This window comes from Miscanthus floridulus, chromosome 4, assembly GCF_019320115.1.
Source record: "Miscanthus floridulus cultivar M001 chromosome 4, ASM1932011v1, whole genome shotgun sequence".
NCBI classification, from domain to species: domain Eukaryota; kingdom Viridiplantae; phylum Streptophyta; class Magnoliopsida; order Poales; family Poaceae; genus Miscanthus; species Miscanthus floridulus.
Window position 1 is genome coordinate 91,034,572 of NC_089583.1, and position 18,573 is coordinate 91,053,144.

General features: G+C 45.1%; 1 protein-coding gene and 1 pseudogene across 1 annotated transcript; one reads left to right on the forward strand and one right to left on the reverse strand.

Moving 5' to 3' along the window:
• Positions 1 to 282: 282 nt before the first annotated feature.
• LOC136548806 (uncharacterized) lies at positions 283 to 6,129 on the forward strand (annotated as a pseudogene).
• Positions 6,130 to 7,854: 1,725 nt separating this feature from the next.
• On the reverse strand, positions 7,855 to 12,649 carry LOC136548807 (31 kDa ribonucleoprotein, chloroplastic-like). Its single transcript, XM_066540194.1, has 4 exons — positions 12,311 to 12,649; positions 9,845 to 9,949; positions 8,840 to 9,055; positions 7,855 to 7,893 (listed from the first exon to the last, which is right to left on the reverse strand). Exons 1-4 carry the CDS (start codon positions 12,647 to 12,649, stop codon positions 7,855 to 7,857), a joined length of 699 nt encoding a protein of 232 aa, XP_066396291.1.
• Positions 12,650 to 18,573: the final 5,924 nt, after the last annotated feature.

The following is an 18,573-nucleotide window of genomic DNA, read 5'->3' on the forward strand; positions in this document are numbered from 1 at the left end:
TCCACCGCTCAAGCCCATGTGTCTCCCACCGTCTCTCTCTGTGCCCGGTGGCGAGGAGCACCACCGTCCACACTTCTCTCTCTGCTCGATTCTGTTCGATTGCATCTGCTCCTTTCTCCAGTCGTAGACAGGGGTAAAACGGTGCCGCCTGATCAAAAAGATGAATTCAGAAATTTACAAAGTTAAAAAAAAACATGAAATAACAAAATAACATAAAATATATCTTTCGTAATGGTATTCTGACTAAGCCCACGAACGCATTCTAAGAAACGCACTCCCCGTAGGCAAAATTCCCATTTTCCCGACGCGCACCAGAGCAAGGGCGCCCCCAGTCCGAGGAGATGAAGAGGGACGCTAGTAAGCTGCTCGGCAACAAAGCAAAGTTGAGGAGGCGCACCGGAGCCCGACGAGGAGGAGAGCCGGCGGCGGTGCGAGGTGGACAGACAGATCCGGGGCGGCGGCGAACGGAGAGCGGATCGCGACCGGGGTGAGAACAAGCCAGGCCACAAACCGCCGCAAAGGAACAATCCGGCGTCGAAGACAGAGCAACGGCTTCTGCTGAAGGGTGACAGATCTCCGCGGTCGGCCAAGCCACACGACCAACCAAGTACACGACAAACTGGGAATCGACCCGGCGCCGGTGGTGGATCCAACTCCACGCCCGTGCCAGTGCGGTTCATTTGTCTTCGTCGCGCCCCATACCCGTGCACCTCAGGCGTTCGTCTTAATGCCAGTGAGGCACACCCCACGCATACTCCTACCCTCTCTGCGCGGCGATCAATGGCGCTCGAGTGCAGCGTGGTGGACCGCCAGGTCGTCCATGGAGAAGTGCCCCATGGACAGGCAGGAGTCGGCGAAGTGCTCCCCATGAGCTCAAGGTGGACTGCCGTGCGCTCGACCTCGTAGACGTTGCCACTGCCAAGGAGGTCGAGAAGACAGGCTTGGAGAACCGCACCAAGATCTGGACCATCCTCAACGAGCTGAGCAACCACGGTTAGTGTCAGCTTCAGCCTCGAGGTTATGCCTGACCACCAGCAGTTCAGTTCGTCGCTTGAACTCTGGCTTTGCTCTCTCCTGGTCCGTATTTATGCCAATAGTGACCGGTACTATCCTCAATTCTTTAATTTCTGCAAAACAAGTTGCTTGTTGGCAAACTATCTGAAAAATAGACTACATTTAAGTTTCTACTCTGCAAAACTACACTTTACAACCTTGTTTGGTCAGTGGACATATTTGACAGGAACTGACAGGTCACACTTGCATGACCAGTGCACATTAGTTATTATTATATGGCTAATCTTGGGCTGTATTATGTGCGACCAAAAAAGATGATTGCATGTTTGAAGTATGTATCTGTTAGTCGCTGAATTCTCACTCTTGGTAGTAGGAGAATTCTTACTCTCATCGAGAGAGGATGACACTAGGAGTTGGGACAATTTTCTTGTCTATTTCTCACACAAACTCACACAAATGCCATACCAACCTGAGGAGTTGGGGTTACATACTTATAGGCTGCTAGCCAGCCAAGCATATGCCAAGATGCTAGTCTAAGATGCTAATATGTTGTCCTAGCTAAGATGCTGTCCTCTAGTCTAAGATGCTGTCCTCTAAGATGCTGTCCTCTAGTCTAAGATGCTGTCCTAAAAACAGAAAAACAGCCACAAGGACCGTGTGAGCAGCACAGCCCCACAAAGACCAACCACACATAAGACTTATCCATCAGTATCTACCTCGCAGAACAATTGACTTGCATGATCAGGAAACAAAACTAACATAGGGTGGCCTGCATGTCAGTGGCATTGTAAGGCAATGCACGTCGTGATGTGCGGTGAGCACATTAGTCAGATAGCCTATGTTTATAATGCACACAGCCCTAACCAACCTCACATCAGAGTGTGTCCTGCCCACATGGCAAACACAACATTGTTCGGTGCTACAATGTTAGAACACCTCATTATGATCCATAGGAAAGTGACAGGGTAGAGCTCCTTGATCAACTTGGCAGTTGGCAAGATGTGCAGATAAGTGGAATGATAACTTAAGTGTATAGTTTTCTATTAGTTTTACCAGTAAGTGAGAAATTTGTGGATTTGCCATGATTTTCAAATTTGGCCATTGGTGCACCAATTACGACAAATTGGTGCACCATTTAAATTTACTTGTTGCAAATATTGTTTCATTCGTATACCATAGAACTTGTGACGTATCAATGCACTAAATGTCAGGTTACATACCCAAACATGCTGGAATGGTTTGAAGGGCTCGGGGTGGAGATGGAGATATCCGACATGTCCTTCTCAGTGAGCACGCAATTGGGGACCAGCGCCAGCAGATGCGAGTGGGGCAGCCGCAATGGCATCTCAGGCCTCTTAGCACAGAAAAGCAATGCACTCAACCCTAGTTTCTGGCGCATGATTCATGAGATGCTCAAGTTCAAGAACGATGCTCTCAAGTGATAATACATCTCGATCTCATTCTGAATAACTAGCATTAACATTGGTGCCACTGCATCGTTTACTTACAACTAATATATAATAACCCAGAACTGATGCTTGTTTTTGCAGGTACTTGGAGGACCATGAAAACAACCCTGATATGGACCGGAATGAGACTCTCCGGCAATTCATTCAGTCTCATTGATATTCTCAGTTCTTCCAAGAGGCTTACCTTGTACTCCTTCTCTGTTCTTTATTTGTATCAGTTTCAACTGATATGTTATAAGTTTGCAGCAAATTAAAATGGCATATTTGCTTTGCTGCAGATCCCGATCTGTGCGTGTATATGGTCATGTCCATCGCAGGGAGTGTTGGGATTCTCTGCTTTCTTTGTGCTCTCATTCTGCCGTAACCATCATCTTCTTCAGGTGAGCAAGCTTGTTAATTAGGCTGACTAATTTTCTGCTATGGATGCTAATTTTTTCTCTTGCGTTTTAACTGTGCTTTCAGTTGTTTGGTCGCCCCCAGTGGCTCACCGTGAAGGGTCGTTCGCACTCCTATGTGCACAAGGTGCTGTCCTGTAGTCCCTTTTCTCTCTTCACCCCCCTTAGAAGAATAAATTGAAAAAAAAAGATGATTGATCAATTCAAATAGTGCACACCAGCAGGTAAGGGAGGAGTTGGAAAGTATGGATTGCCAAATTAAAACCAGCTGCGAAATCAAATCTGTTTCAAGTTCTGAGGGAGGTACTGCCAATGCAAGCTCTCTATCCAGAATTTCTTCTGATTATCATCTGGTAACTAATCCAAAACAAGTGATCGGTATTGTTTTGTTTGCCTCAGGTTTCAGGGTTACAGTGTTTGATGGTTCAGAGGAGACGTATGACAAAATCATATTTGGTGTCCACGCACCTGATGCTCTAAAGATTCTAGGAGCTGAAGCAACACACGAAGAATTGAGAATCCTAGGAGCTTTTCAGTATGTCTACAGGTAATGCATGCTATGTGCCTACAGATCCAGGTTTGCTTGGTTGGATCTGATCTCCATCTGCACCTTCACTGCAGTGATATATACCTCCATTCCGATAAAAGCCTGATGCCACGGAGTTTGTCTGCTTGGAGTTCCTGGAACTTCCTGGGCACGACAAGCAAGGGGGTTTGTGTAACCTACTGGCTAAATCTGCTTCAGGTAGTTACCTTGCCTTAACATGGATAGCAGCAACTAGCAATGTATTGTTGCTTAATATATTTATGTATATAGCACTATATACTTTGATTAATAGATCCTTATTGGAATATTTTCTAGAACATAGAATCTACAGGCAGGCCTTTTCTGGTGATGCTGAATCCTCCTCATGTCCCAGACCACGTCTTGCTTAAATGGTACACTAGCCACCCTGTCCCATCTGTGGCTGCCGCAAAGGCTTCTCTTGAGCTTCATCACATTCAAGGAAAGAGGGGAATTTGGTTCTACGGGGCATACCAAGGTAAGTCACTCCATCAGTTAACATTTAGTAATACATACATGGCTTGCATCAAGGACATTCAAAACACTGAAAGACATACATGGTCGTCAGGGGTTGGTGGACACCCCTGCTATTGACTGCTGGGGTTGCCTCCGCTAAATACTTCCTGCGTCACATATCAAGGAAAAATTCTGTCACACAAACACGTCAAAACATCTCTCAACACTATGATCTGGTCAGTAATGCTAGCACTTCTCATTCTGCTTTAGGCTCCCCTCTATGTTTACACTACCTATAAAATATTTTCCTCATTCATAATGCCTCCAAAAATTAGCACAAAGTCATTTGCTTTTCTCTGGGTTGACTGACAATTTTGTTTCTCCGTTCACATTCATTACTTTTCTTCTTATGTTCATGCAGAGTAATGAATTCTTCTCGCTTTTCCTGGATCCATCAATGACTTACTCTTGCGCCATCTTCAAGGTTTGTGTTGTGATCAACTAGCTAGTGCCACTCGTGTGTTCGAGAGAGAGAGAAACTAGTGCCACTCGTCTCTAACTTGGTCTTCCAGCCTGTAAACAAAGTACTCTAGTACCATCAAGTACTGATTCTTGATATGTGCATGCATTATATGGTAGACGGAGGATGAAAACTTAGAGGCAGCCCCAGCTACGGAAAGTTTGCCTCCTAATCCACAAGGTACAACATACCGAAACTATCAATTTAGTTAATATTGGTCTGATAATAAATAATATCATATATATTCACGCATGTCTGATCTGTTGGATCATCAGTATACTACATGCTGAAAGTACCAATTTAGTTAATACTGGTCTGATAGTAAATACTCACATATATATTCATGCATACATGTGTATTATGATTAGATGGATCACCAATGTGCTTCATGCCAAATCGATTGTAGGCTAAAGTGGAGCGAGATCACCACGTTCTTGAGATTAGTTGTGGCTGGGGCAGCTTAGCAATCCAATTGGTGAAGCAAACTGGTTGCAAATACACTGGGATCACATTATCAGTGGAGCAACTGAAATATGCACAGAGAAAAGTGAAAGAAGCTGGCTTAGAGGTTAGTGTGAATCAGTACCCCTTTTGTTCTGCTAATGATTATCTTAGTTGAGTTTTTTTTTTCTTTTAAAAAATGTTGACATTGGTTATGCATGGCAGGATCACATAAGCTTCATGTTGTGTGATTACCGTCAAATACCAACACGCCGCAAATACGACAGGATCATCTCTTGGTTAGTACTTAGTACTACTAGCTGTATATATAGACTTGATTGATTTCTTGCAGTGTGGAGACTGCTATAAGTAACATAGCAGCTTGATTTAGTTTCCTGATATATATGACTGAAATATATAACAAGGGAGCTGATGCATGCATGAAAATGTGTTGATGGTTCAGCGAGATGATCGAAGGTGTTGGGCACGAATACATGGACGATTTCTTCGGCTGCTGCGAGTCCCTTTTGGCTCAAGATGGCATATTTGTCCTGCAGGTATCTATATTCTATACACATAATGAGCTTTCTATATGCATCGCCGTAGACTCAACTGCATGGTTTGTGATCGACTAACTTGCACGGATGTAGTTCATCTCAATCCCAGAAGAACGGTACGAGGAATACAGGCGCAGCTCGGACTTCATCAAAGAATACATCTTCCCCGGGGGTTGCCTCCCTTCGTTGGCACGGATCACGTCTGCCATGTCTGCAGCATCAAGGCTCTGGTACACGACATCGCCAATCATCTATCGCTCGATCCCTTCTGATTAACTATAGTATATGATGATCCAATATGTTGGAGTGCAGCATCGGGCACCTTGAAAACACTGGGTACCATTACTACCCAACGCTGATACAGTGGAGGGACAACTTCATGACACAATATAACTCGCTACTAGCTACCAGTGCAGGCTGATGCTGCTGCCATATAGCATACATGTATTTCTCCTTGTCTTAATATATATATGATGCTGAAAAAGAATACAATGTGTTATTCATTCTAGCACGGTATATATGATTATTGACATATTGATATTAACCAGATTATAAATGTTGCTCTGATCCTGGTGCAGTGCAATTTTGGCCCTGGGCTTCGATGAGAAATTCATCCGTATATGGGAATACTACTTCATATATTGCGCCGCTGGTTTCAAGTCACGGACACTTGGGAATTACCAGGTATGTACGCGTACAACTCACTACTGGATTCAGGTTCTTTGCTGAGTGCCTGAGGCACTCGGCAAAGGCCAAATTGCACTCGGCAAAGCCTTTGCCGAGTGCGGCACTTGGCAAAGAACACACGGCAAAAAATTGATCGGCAAATCCCTCTTTGCCGAGTGTCTTTTATCGGGCACTCGGCAAAGAAAAGCGACCGTCACGGTGCCGGCCCGTTGACGGTCGCTTTGCAGAGTGCCAACCCTACAGGCACTCGGCAAAGATTTTTTATTTTTTTTTAAAAAAATTCTTTGCCGAGTGCCCTCTATCTGGCCCTTGGCAAAGATGTTTTATTTTTTTTCTAAAAATTCTTTGCCGAGTGCCCCCTGGCCGGCGCTCGGCAAAGTTTGAATTTTTTTTTAAAAAAAAATCTTTGCCGAGTGCCCTCTGGTCGGCACTCGGCAAAGTTTGAATTTTTTTTTTAAAAATCTTTGTCGAGTACCATGGTCATGGCACTCGGCAAAGCTGGAAAAATGGTTTTCCGAGCGCCCATTTTTCCAGCTTTGCCGAGTGCTGTGGCCATGGCACTCAGCAACAGGGTCCTTTGCTGAGTGCAACACTCGGCAAAGTGACCAAAAACGGTAATTTTTAATTTTTTTTTTACATTCCATCATGATAAATAAATTCATACAAACATATATCACATATATATCTCATCCATCACATATATATCTCATCCATCCACACATTCATCCGCACATATCACATCCATCATAATATATATCACATATATAATAATAAGTGCTCAAGTCCATCCAAATAAATCCACAAGTCCATCAAAGTCTACAAGTGCATCACAAGTATATCACAAGTCCATCACCAAGTGAACAACAAATGAAAAAAATACAACGTGCACTCATCTCGGCCACTACGACTGTGGTGAAGGCCCAGCTCCATCATTCGGAGGTGCATGAGGTGGATTATTCGAACCACCGTCAGATAGAGACTGCACAAAGGAGAAAAGATTGCATGTGAGACAAGATTATTTGGATAGCTAATCTAGGAAGGTAGAGGCCATACAAGCAAAGCACAAACGAAAGTAAAAAACTTTCATACTCATAGGAGTAGCTGCAGCTGTAGGATGCGGAGGTGGAACCAACAGCCCAGCTGGCAGAGAGAAGCCCACACGTTGCCCAAGCCCTTGTAGGAACTCCGTAATGTCCGTCAGCCTCTGCGTCTGGGCTTGCCGCTCGGCCCGCTCGGCCTCCAGCTGGGCCGCCATCCTCTGCTGCCCGGCCTCTAGCTCCTGACGTTGCCTCATTTCTTGTTCCAGCCGGGCCTGCAATATTTCACTCCAATGTTTCAGTAATGCAAAGCTAATTAAGGTGTGTAAAGATCAATGTATGACGAGTAAAACAGGAATAACCTCGAGTGCGTCGATCCGGTGCTGTGCAGCGGTCGGCCGTGTGCGAATGGCCGGGCTCTCGCTCGTGCTCCGTGCTCGGATCTGGGAGAGAGAGGGAGTAGAGGCCGTGTCGATGACGCCGTCGCCAAACCAGAACCGCCCATGCTTCTTGCCTTGCCCCGCCCTCATGACGGCCCCTCCATCGAAGTCCTGGGTGCTCGGATCGTGGTCTGGCCCATGGAGCAACATCGCCACCTCAGTGTACTCACTGATGCGGGAGTGGACGCTCGGGTTCATGTATGCCTCGGGCGGGTCCTCCAGGTTGAAGGAGACGTCGGGCGTCGCCTTGCCCTTGTGGGCCATACACCATGCCTAAAAGTCCAAGCAAGCCTGACCACTATGTGACGCCGACTGCGAGAAAGACAACACGATGATTAGAAATCAGGCAGAACTGAGCGTCACAATAGATAAATAAATTCGCATACCCATGCTTGTTTGTATCCGGCGAGGTTGCGGCTGCCTTGATGGTGTGCTGGACCTTGCACTTGCAAACGACGGTCCCGGGCATCCCTGTGCATCTTGAGGTACTCCTCCGTGAACCACCTCTCCACCATCATCGCCCATCACTCGGAATATGCTTGGCACCACCAGGGAATCATCTACACGTCATCAAGTATTGGACATATAAGAAGATCAAATTAAACCAATTTAATCTCAAAACGAATCAATATTGATGTTCTTCTTTACCTCAAGGTACTGCTCCCGGGTCAGTTGCATCTCTCTTGCGTCTTTCTTGGTTTTCCTCTCTCCAAGCTTCGACCCGTAGTAGGTTACGATGGCCTGGATGCGCACCTCGTGATGCATGTCGGTGACGAGTTTTTTACAGGCTTTGGTAGTCACCTGCTCCGCCCTGGCCTCAAATCCCTCCTCGCATCTGTAATAAGTCTGCATACAAAATCGATGTATCCATTCATTATTTCAAGAAAAGTCCAATGAATGCGACGTATTGAGCAATGTTGTGTGAGGGAGACTTACCCAAAACTCTGCCGTCACCCGCGCCGCCTTGTTGGGGTACTCCGCATCGAGGGCGAGGGCGTAGTGGTCAAACGAGTAGGCCGGCTCCGTCTTCGATGCGTATGTGACAATGCCGGGGAAGTGTTGCCTGCATAGAAGACCTAGGATGCCGTTGACTAGCCGTGCGCTACCACCCGACACAACCACCCAGTTCCTGCACAAATGATTAAGAAAAATTATTAGTTTTTTTTATCATATCATATGAAGTAGTGGTGATAACATATAAAGTTACTTACTTTTGTCCTTCGGGGCGAATCACTGGGCGTTGGTGAGGAAGCGGAACCTGTGGGAGGCTCGCGGGACCTCGCAAGTAAACACTCGAAGAGGAGTCGGAGGAAGCGGAACCCTCCTGGGGCACTTGCTCCTCCTCCTCCTCGTCGTCCTCCTGCGCCTCCTCGGCGTCCTCCTGGGGCACCTGCTCCTCCTCCTCACGCGACGGGGCAGCAGGCGACGGCTCCCTCCTACGGCTGCTCCTCCTCCTTCTCCCACCGCCCACCATCTTTTTGTAGTGTGCAAATGCTGAGATTCATGGGAATAATTCCTGAGTTGATCCATAGTATTTCGATAGATAGCAGTTTTGACTAGAACTTATATATGTAGCATTCGTATCACTCCATAGATCGAAATCTAACTACAACGTACCGAATCTAGTACTGAACGCGACTGAATCTAGTATGCATATTTTCCAGCATGACGACTGGTGATGATAACATTGTATATTCTGTTCCATGTAAGTGAATGCTGTACGTGACTGGCATGCTTGCTGGCTCGCTCTTCTTTAAAAACGCCATGGACAGGCACCAGTTGTCATTTATTTAGAAAAACAAATAGTTAGTCAAGTTTTTTTTTTTAAGTTTTCAGCTCATCATCACAAACTAAAAGAAATGAGAAAGTTGTCTGATGCAAGCAATAATCTTATGCGTCCGATTTTGATTGACTGTGGTTTGGATGCAGCAAAGGTGACAAGACTAGGCAACTTTCGTAGGGGTAGGGCAAACATGTTTTACGTAACTCGATCGAGTAGCTCTTGGACGAGGACTTTGCCACCAACAACGCCGTGGATGCGGTGTTTAGGTCCTGATTAGATCATGTTTGCTTTGGAGGAAAAAAGAAGAAGTTAATGGGGCAATCCCTGTCACGTCTGAACTGCATCACATTGAGATGTTCATAAGAAATCACGACAATGTGATGTATTGATCCTAGATGTCCACGTGAGAACGCTTGTTGCCATCTTCGCGTGCATTCCCGCACGCCAGGACTAGCAGCAGAACAAAGACAGGCTACGTACAAGTGCTAGCTGCTGCTCAACTGAAGGATGATCAATGGTGGTGGTGAGAGCAGACTGCAGGAGGATGCACATCTCTCTTCTGCTTAATTCCTTGTTCTGCCTTATCTAAGATATGTTCAGTTTATCAATTTAATTGTTCCTTGTGTTCTGTTTTCACAGATGCTAGCCATAGCCTATTTTCAGTGGCCAGGAGTCCTCTAGGTCCTAGCTAGCCACAGCTGGCTGCCTCTCAAAACAGCTGTTGAATAATCTTGTCTATGGGTTAGTGAATCTTGTCTAGTGGACTTCTTACATTTCAGTTTTTCATATCGAAAATTAGTAAACGGAAAAAAATAACAGTACATTCGAACTATTTAATTTCAATTTATGCAACTTCTGGGCTGTTGATAGTTGCTGGTCTGGTTGCTCTTTTATGCAGGCCTCTGGTTGTGTGCTCTACTCTGCTATTCCTGCTGTAGCCCCTCCAAAACATGTTGTGTGTTTTTACTGCTTCTATTTTGCATTCAAATCTCACATTTAAATAAGGCTGCTATTGCAAATAGCAAGAAAGATAAGAAAAATTAGAGACAGAGAAGTACCTTGAAAGGCAGCTATGCAAAATTTGGAAGCTGAAAGTGGAAGCTGAACACATAAATTTCTAAGTTCTGTTACTGAAAGTTGAAGCTGAACACAAAAATTTCTAAATAATTTCATTCCCTTACAAGTCTGCTAAGGAATATTTGCATCCTGTTGCATTGTTGTTGCATAGATGTAGTATTTGCAGTGTTCACTACTGCGAAGGGTTCTGGCTACTACATGCTGTAGCAAAGTTGTAGCTGCACCACCTTGTTTGATTGTATTTTTGGATCAGCTATCTGGTTTCTAGATTGATTTCTTCCTGCAGTACACATATGATGCTGATAATTATTTATCTGCATATTGTTGTTTTTCCAGCACATGGATGCTTGGTTCAGGCTGCCAGGGTCTGGACGGGATGCGTCCTTGAGGTCACGCCCCTGCAGGTTGGAGCAGCTGCTGTTGCATTATTTATCAGATGGATGATGTCTGATGCCAGAGCTAGCTTTAAGGTTTGGCCTCGGATTTGGTGTGAAGAAGGACTTCGCTTCAAAGCATGATTTGTTGGTCTGAATATAATCTCTGTCTTGAGGCAAAATGAAGACGTACCTTAAAGCATGCATGCAGTCGAAGCAAGCAACCCAACCCAACCACACATGGATCGGAATGGAATACAAGACTCTGATTTGCGCGCGCATCATCAGCGCATGCGCATGAGAATGAAATTAAATATATATAGAATGGCATATCATCTAATATTAGTGATTTGAATTAATGATATAACAAGCACAGAGACAAGTTGCTATGTAATCGGTAAATAAATCTGGAGTTTGATCGTCCAACTGAATGAACTTTGTACACACTTCGCTTTCTATAGAAGTCAGGTTTACTTCTGTCATAAATAAAAAAAAAAGATCGTCCAACTGAACGAGCGGGCATGCAGTAAGAATACTTTTATTTGCGACATCGGCACATGAGCTTACAGTTACATACTAAAATGAGAATTTAAATCTGAGTGGGTGTTGTTAAATCTTAAAAATGCGAGTATCTATGTCAAATAAAAAGCTTGAACCCGGATAAATAGAGATCACCATAGGAAAACTAACTGGTTGAGTTACATGCAGTTCGTCCACCATTTTTTTCTGTCACATATAAACATTTTGTCAGGTGCTGGAACTAAAACTTTTTGTCCTTTTGAGGATGGATCTTGGAGCATCAGTTTGTGCTGAAAATAGGTGGACAGGTAATGTTGCCCATGCCTCAAAATGTCAACGGCATGCGATCAGCGGCGGATCCAGGAAATATTTCAGGGGGGCTGAACAACACTGCTGCTCGATCGTCTCAGCCCCCCTACACTATACAACTTTGCCTAAAAATTCATGGGAGCTCCACAGGAGGTTATACTGCTTCGGTATGGGTAGGGGGGGCTCGAGCCCCCTCCCGCCCCACCGTTGGATCCGCCCCTGCATGCGATGTGCCAAATGTTGTCCTAGTGCGGCCACAGCACGCGGTGCCAGCTACTCAAATGCCCTTTCCAGATCACATCCACGATCCACCCATCTAGATCATCGGACTCGGACCACAGGAGTAATTACTAACTTAAATTTATGACAGAGGTAATCACCCATCTAGATCCAACCATTCAACAACTCAAATTTCTCTAACTTAAGTTAGATGAACAGATTCTCACCACATCCAGTAGCAAACCAATGCTGCTACGAATCTCTTTGGAATGCAAAAAAAATTACAAAATTTATAATGAATTTTTACATGAATCAGAAAAATGTAGAAAACAGAAGGAAAAAAAAGCATTCAAAGAGGGCTTAGAGATGAGTCTTGTGTAACGGCGATTCAAGTCCAGTGACATACACAAAGTTAGGAAATTTAGGGGGTGAGGCGCGTCCGGCTCACCTCGGCGACCTCAACGACGCCGGCCTGGTCGAAGAGCTGCGCGAGTCCCTCGCTGTCGATGTCGTAGGGGAGGTTCCCAACGTAGACCTTGGCCTCCTCGGGCGGCTCAACTGCGGCGTACTCCCCCTCAACCTCGTCGCCAGAGGCCAGCACCTCCTCCTCAACCTCCCCAGCCTCCTCGTCGAAGGCCTCTCCGGCCTCCTCTTCCTCCTCCTCCTTGTCAACCCACTCGACGGCGTTGGAGGAGGCCACGAGGGGCACGAGCGGCAGGCAGCGGCTGGCGCGGAGGAGGAGCGGCGCGGCGTGGGTGGAGGAGGAGAGGAGCGGGAGGGAGACCATGGGGAGGAGCTTGTGGGCGGGCGGCGCTGGCGCGGGTGCGGGCGGGTGCGGGTGCGTGTGTGCGGTGTGTGTGGGCCGGCTGGGCCGGGAGGTTAAATCCCCCCTTTGCCGAGTGCCCCCGATCTGGCACTCGGCAAAGTTTTTTTTTATTCTTTGCCGAGTGCCACCTGGCCTAGCACTCGGCAAAGAGGGTTTTTTAAAAAAATCTTTGCCGAGTGTCCCCGGACTGGCACTCGACAAAGAGGGTTTTTATTTTTTTTAAAAAATTCTTTGCCGATTGTCATACGTCTTGACACTCGGCAAAGCGGTTATTTGCCGAGTGTCATTTTTTGACACTCGGCAAACTATATTTTTTTCACTTTTGACCTCCAAACTTTTTCTGCAGTTCTCATACAATACCTGATACTCCATGTTCTAATGTGGCACATTTCTCAGACTTTTTCTATATTTCTTTAATTTATTTTATTTAATTGAATTTTCTTGGATAATTCAAATTATAACCGCTAGTCATTCGAATAATGAAAAAAAATGAAAAATAATATTCATGTTATTTAGTATAATGTGAGGCCGTATCCAGGACCAGACCACCAATTTCGAACATCTTGTTCACGAAACATGACCACGAACTTGCGGTCGAGTTGTTTTTAAATTCTATAAAAAGCAAACAAAGTCCAAAAATCATGAAACTTGTCAAGATGTCATGATATCATATGTGGAGGCTGTGATAAAAATTTAAGAAGGTTTCGCGTAAGTTGTCACGTACGATGCTTACCACCTTGTCGGCCTCTTCACGAAATCATGAAACTTGTTCGGAGATTCTTCGGTTTGCAAGCATCGTACGTGACAACTTACACGAAATCTTCTAAAATTTTTATCATAGCCTCCACATACGATATCACGACATCTCAACAAGTTTCATGATTTTCGGACATCGTTTGCTTTTTATAGAATTTAAAAACACTTCGCACGTAAGTTCGCGGTCATGTTTCGTGAACAAGATGTCCAAAATTTTGGGTCCGTTCCTGGATACGGCCTCACACTACACTCAGTAACATGACTATCATTTTTTGAATCATTAAATTCTATTATTCGTACCACGTGCAGTTCAAATTTATATTTTTCAAAAAAATTCAAGTAAACAAAATAAAGTAACTAAATATATCAAAAAGCCATAAAAAATCCCCAAATTCTAACTAGGAGTTCCTGATACTTTAAAAGGGCTGCACAAAAAATTTGGAGGCAAAAAAAAAACTTTGCCGATCGCTGGGCATGGCACTCGGCAAAGGGAGTCTTTGCCGAGTGCCAAGAATAAGACGCTCGGCAAAGAGGATTTTTGATTTTTTTTTTAGAAATTTCCTCTTTGCCAAGTGCCTTCACGGGAGCACTCGGCAAAGGTATTTAAAAAAAATGTAATTTTTTTAATTCCTCCCTTTGTCGAGTGCCTAAGCTGTTAGGCACTCGGCAAAGACATTTCAAAAAAAATATTGAATCTTTGCCGAGCACCGTGTCAGAGGCACTCGGCAAAGTATTTTTAAAAAAAATCTTTGCCGAGTGCCTAACAGCAGGCACTCGGCAAAGAAGGACGTGGCCGAACACCGTTACATGGGGCAGCCTATGCCGAGTGCCCTTTTTTGTCGAGTGCCCGGCACTCGGCAAAGAATTCTTTGTCGAGTGTAATTCTTTACCGAGTGCGTGTCGATGCGGGACCCACAGGATACCTCACAAGAGAGAGAAGATCTAGTCCAACTAGGATTCTTCCCATGTAATCTTAGTAGTAGAATTATTAAGTAATCCTACTAGAAAATCTCATTGTAAACCGACTAGGACTCTGACCTCCTGACTATATAAAGGAGGGCAGGGCTCCTAAGAGAAGAGGATGCCAATTGTACAACACAACATATCACAATCAATCCAACGCAAAGGCTAACGCCAACTGGACGTAAGGTTATTACTCGATCTACGATCGAGGGCCTGAACCAGGATAAATCGACTGTCTCTTACGTTAACCATCGAGTTCAGCATACGTCGAAGCCCGAACATACTGCCCCGGGTACCCCCGTGGCAGGCTATCGATGGTGAAACATCGACAGCTGTCGCGCCAGGTAGGGGCTTTCGGCGACTTTGCATCCGAAAGCTCGATGGACCTCGATAACATGATCTTTCCGACGGGATCAACTTTCATCTTCGGCTCATGGATCTGCGAGGCGGACAACTACGGCAGGCTCCAAAGCCATCTCCTCAAAGATCCGGATCAGCATGAAGAATTTCCTATTTCGACAACTACGACGGATCAGCTCACCAGAAGATTCGCGTAGCTCATAATATCCAATTCAAATAAGATTTCACGGCTACGCGCATCCGACTCGAATTCAAGCTCCGTGTCCAAGATGAAGTCTTATTCGAGTGCTTTCAAGAAACTGAGTTCTTTTTTGGCAGGATTCTAGAGCACAACCCAAAACAACTTGGATTACCCTCAGAGTTCTTTCAAAAAGTCAAGTTCTTTTCCATTTGGGCTCAACAACACGGCAAAATCCTATCAGGGACAGATCGAAAGGTCTTTCAAACCAATGCTTGGGATACCACTGACAGGAGCCCAGGAGGGTCTCGTGCTAACAATAATATCGCAAGACTGTATCATCCACTGGCCAGGTTCCGTTCCTGAAGATAGCGGAACCCAACTAGTCGGCACAACAACAACAGCTATTCTACCTTACCAAGAAGGAGACTCGATCTACGACATCGAGGCATCTACTAAAGTTATCAGCGACTCCGACAGTATGAAAACTAACACCAATAACAGAATGGCTCACGCACGGAAAGTGCTCATGGTTCGATGTCCTCGGTCACCATTAAACCCCCCAGAAGCACCCGATGTCAGGTCATCAGATGAATCAGAATCCAACATATCACCCTTTGCCTAGGGCTACGATGGAGAAACTGAGAGTCAGAAACAAGCTAGAGAAAGAAAAAACAAGTTGAAGCAAGGGCGCCAACACCGTGCTAGGCAGCGTAGGGAAGCTTGGATCAGATATGAGTCAGAGTTGGTTGAGTACGACAAAAGAAAATCGCAACGAGAAGTCGAAGGAAGACGCACGGCAAATACGGCTTACGATAAGATTCGAGAAGCATTAGAAGAACTCGGAGCAACTTCACATCCCGGTGAGAAGTATGAACAGCTCCAGGACTTGCTCCGATCGACGATCCCAAGAACGCATGAAGAGAGAGCTCGATCAAGACTACCCGCTAGATCAACAACCCACAAGCAAGAAGATCAAAATTAAAGGAAATCTGCTTTCGAAAGACTTGGGCCGGGTGGAAGCCATGACGGAGGAAGTAGGAAGGAACATAATCAAGGCCACCGATTTGAACAACCAAGGAAGACCAGGAGTAGAGTGCCTACCCAGACAACCTCGCAAGATTATTCCCATTAAAACGACAGTTGGCCAGAAGAAGGTGCCGAATCCGAATTCAAAGAAACCAGGACACACAACAGATTCCCCTGTTTCACGAATAGGCTTGCATTGGTACAATTACCTCACAAATTCAAACCATCTAACCACTCCAAGTATGATGGCAAAACTGAACCAAGGCAATGGCTCAGAATATATTCACAATCAATTGAACTAGCTGGAGGAGACGACGATATCAAAACCCTGTTCTTTCCCATGGCACTAGAAGCCATGCCCCTCCAAGTGTTCGACAAACTGAATCCAGGATCTATTAGAAATTGGGAGGATTTCCAAAGAGCTTTTTGTGAGAATTTTGCTGGAATCATTACACACCCAATCACTCATGCAGAACTAAAAGGACTCAAGCAAAAGGGAGGTGAAAGTCTCAGAAATTACTATCGACGATTCGGCGAACTACGAGCTCAAGTGCATGACATAACTGAACGAGAAGTAATTGAAGCTTTCTCTCACGGAATCATGGCTAGGTGGCAATTTCAAGACTTCTGCAGAGAAAATCCGAGAAACAATGAAGAATTTAAACGAACAATAGAAAAGATGATTACTGTAGAAGAAAAAACACGAGAGAGGTTCCCGGACAGAAGCAACCAGGACAACTCGGACAAGCAAAATCACCAAAATAGCAGACATCAAGAAAGAAAACGTAGACCAGATAATACTATGGCAATGGTCGACAAATCAAAGAAGTTTTCCAAACCCAGAAGATATGATGACATTGAAAACATACGTTGCCCATTGCACCCTAATGGGAGACACACCATCAGAAATTGCTACACTTTCAATGATCGATACACAAGAAAAGATAGTAAGGAAAACACCAAAGAGAACAATCAGAAAAGAGATGAAGACAACCACGAGGACAAAGGATTCCAAAAACCTAGGGGAACGGTAGCAGTGATCTTCTCAGGGGCTCCGGATTGCAGAAGCAAACATAAAAAAAACTAGCACTACGGACCATTATGACAGCAGAACTGGCTACACCAAGATATCTCAATTGGTCACAGTATCCTATCCAATTTACCAGAGAAGACCAATGGACTAGCGTGGGAAACACAGGCCATTATCCACTGGTTCTAGATCCAACTATTGCTGGTATGACCGTCACCAAAGTACTAATCGATGGGGGAGCTGGACACAACATCATCTTTTCAGAAACTCTAAGGAAAATAGGACTACAACTCGCTAGGATGATCACGCCAACAAGCACACCTTTTTACGGAATAGTACCCGGCAAAGTAGCCATGCCACTCAGACAAATTACTTTACCCGTTACTTTTGGAACTCCTTCAAACTACCGAACAGAGTTTATCAAATTTGAGGTCGCTGACTTCGATTCGTCATATCATGCAATCCTCGGACGCCCAACACTGGCCAAATTCATGGCAATACCACATTATCCGTACTTACTGCTTAAGATGCCAGGACCCAACGGTATCCTTTCTCTTCGAAGCGATTTGAAGCGTGCTTTTGACTGCGACGTTCAGGCGATCCAAATTGCAGCTAAAGCACAAGCCGACAATGGAAGAAAAGAAATAGCCGCAATCGCTGCAGAGACAAGCCAGGAAGAATTAGAAATACCGGCTAAAAAGCCCAGCATCATCGCACCACCAAAAGAAGCTGATGTCAAGCAAATCGACTTAGGCACAGGCTATACCTCTAAGACAGCAACCATCAGTGCTCACCTCTCAGCAAAATAGGAACTCGCGCTCACCAACTTTCTTTGGGACAACAAAGATATCTTCGCTTGGAAGCTGGCCGACATGCCAGGAGTCCCAAGGGAGTTGGCTAAGTACAGAACTGATGTTAATGAAAGCTCCAAGCCTGTAAAGCAACGGCTATGATGATTCTCACCCGACAAAAAGGCAGTAATTAAAAAGGAAATAACAAAACTGATGGTAGCCGGATTCATTAGGGAAATCCTTCATCCAGACTGGCTAGCAAACCTGGTCCTTGTGCAGAAGAAAAACACGGACGAGTGGCGCATGTGCGTCGACTACATAGATCTCAACAAACATTGCCCAAAAGATCCGTTTGGGCTACCACGCATTGACCAGATAGTTGACTCAACAGCAGGATCTATACTATTATCTTTTCTCGATTGCTATTCAGGGTATCACCAGATCGCACTAAAAGAACAAGACCAGAGCAAGACATCTTTCATCACCCCATTTGGTGCCTACTGCTACAAGACCATGTCGTTTGGACTAAAGAACGCTGGCGCCACGTACCAAAGAGCTATCCAAACTTGCCTTGGGAATCAAATCGGTGAAAATGTGGAGGCATACGTGGACGATGTAGTGGTGAAAACAAAGAACCCAGACACTCTGATTGAAGATTTAAAGCAAACCTTCGAAAACTTGAAGAGATGGAGATGGAAATTGAACCCAAACAAATGTGTATTTGGAGTTCCCTCAGGACAACTACTCGGATTTTTGGTCAGTCAGCGCGGGATCGAAG

Excerpts from the sequence above, each read along its gene's own strand:
- LOC136548807 (XM_066540194.1), bottom strand. The coding sequence starts at position 12,649 with ATGGTCTCCCTCCCGCTCCTCTCCTCCTCCACCCACGCCGCGCCGCTC. Across the intron at positions 9,056-9,844 it reads TTGAGCAGCAGCTAGCACTT|ATGGTGGGCGGTGGGAGAAG; the intron begins GTACGTAGCCTG and ends CACTACAAAAAG. Across the intron at positions 7,894-8,839 it reads GTCCCGCGAGCCTCCCACAG|TCGGCGTCACATAGTGGTCA; the intron begins GTTCCGCTTCCT and ends TCTTTCTCGCAG.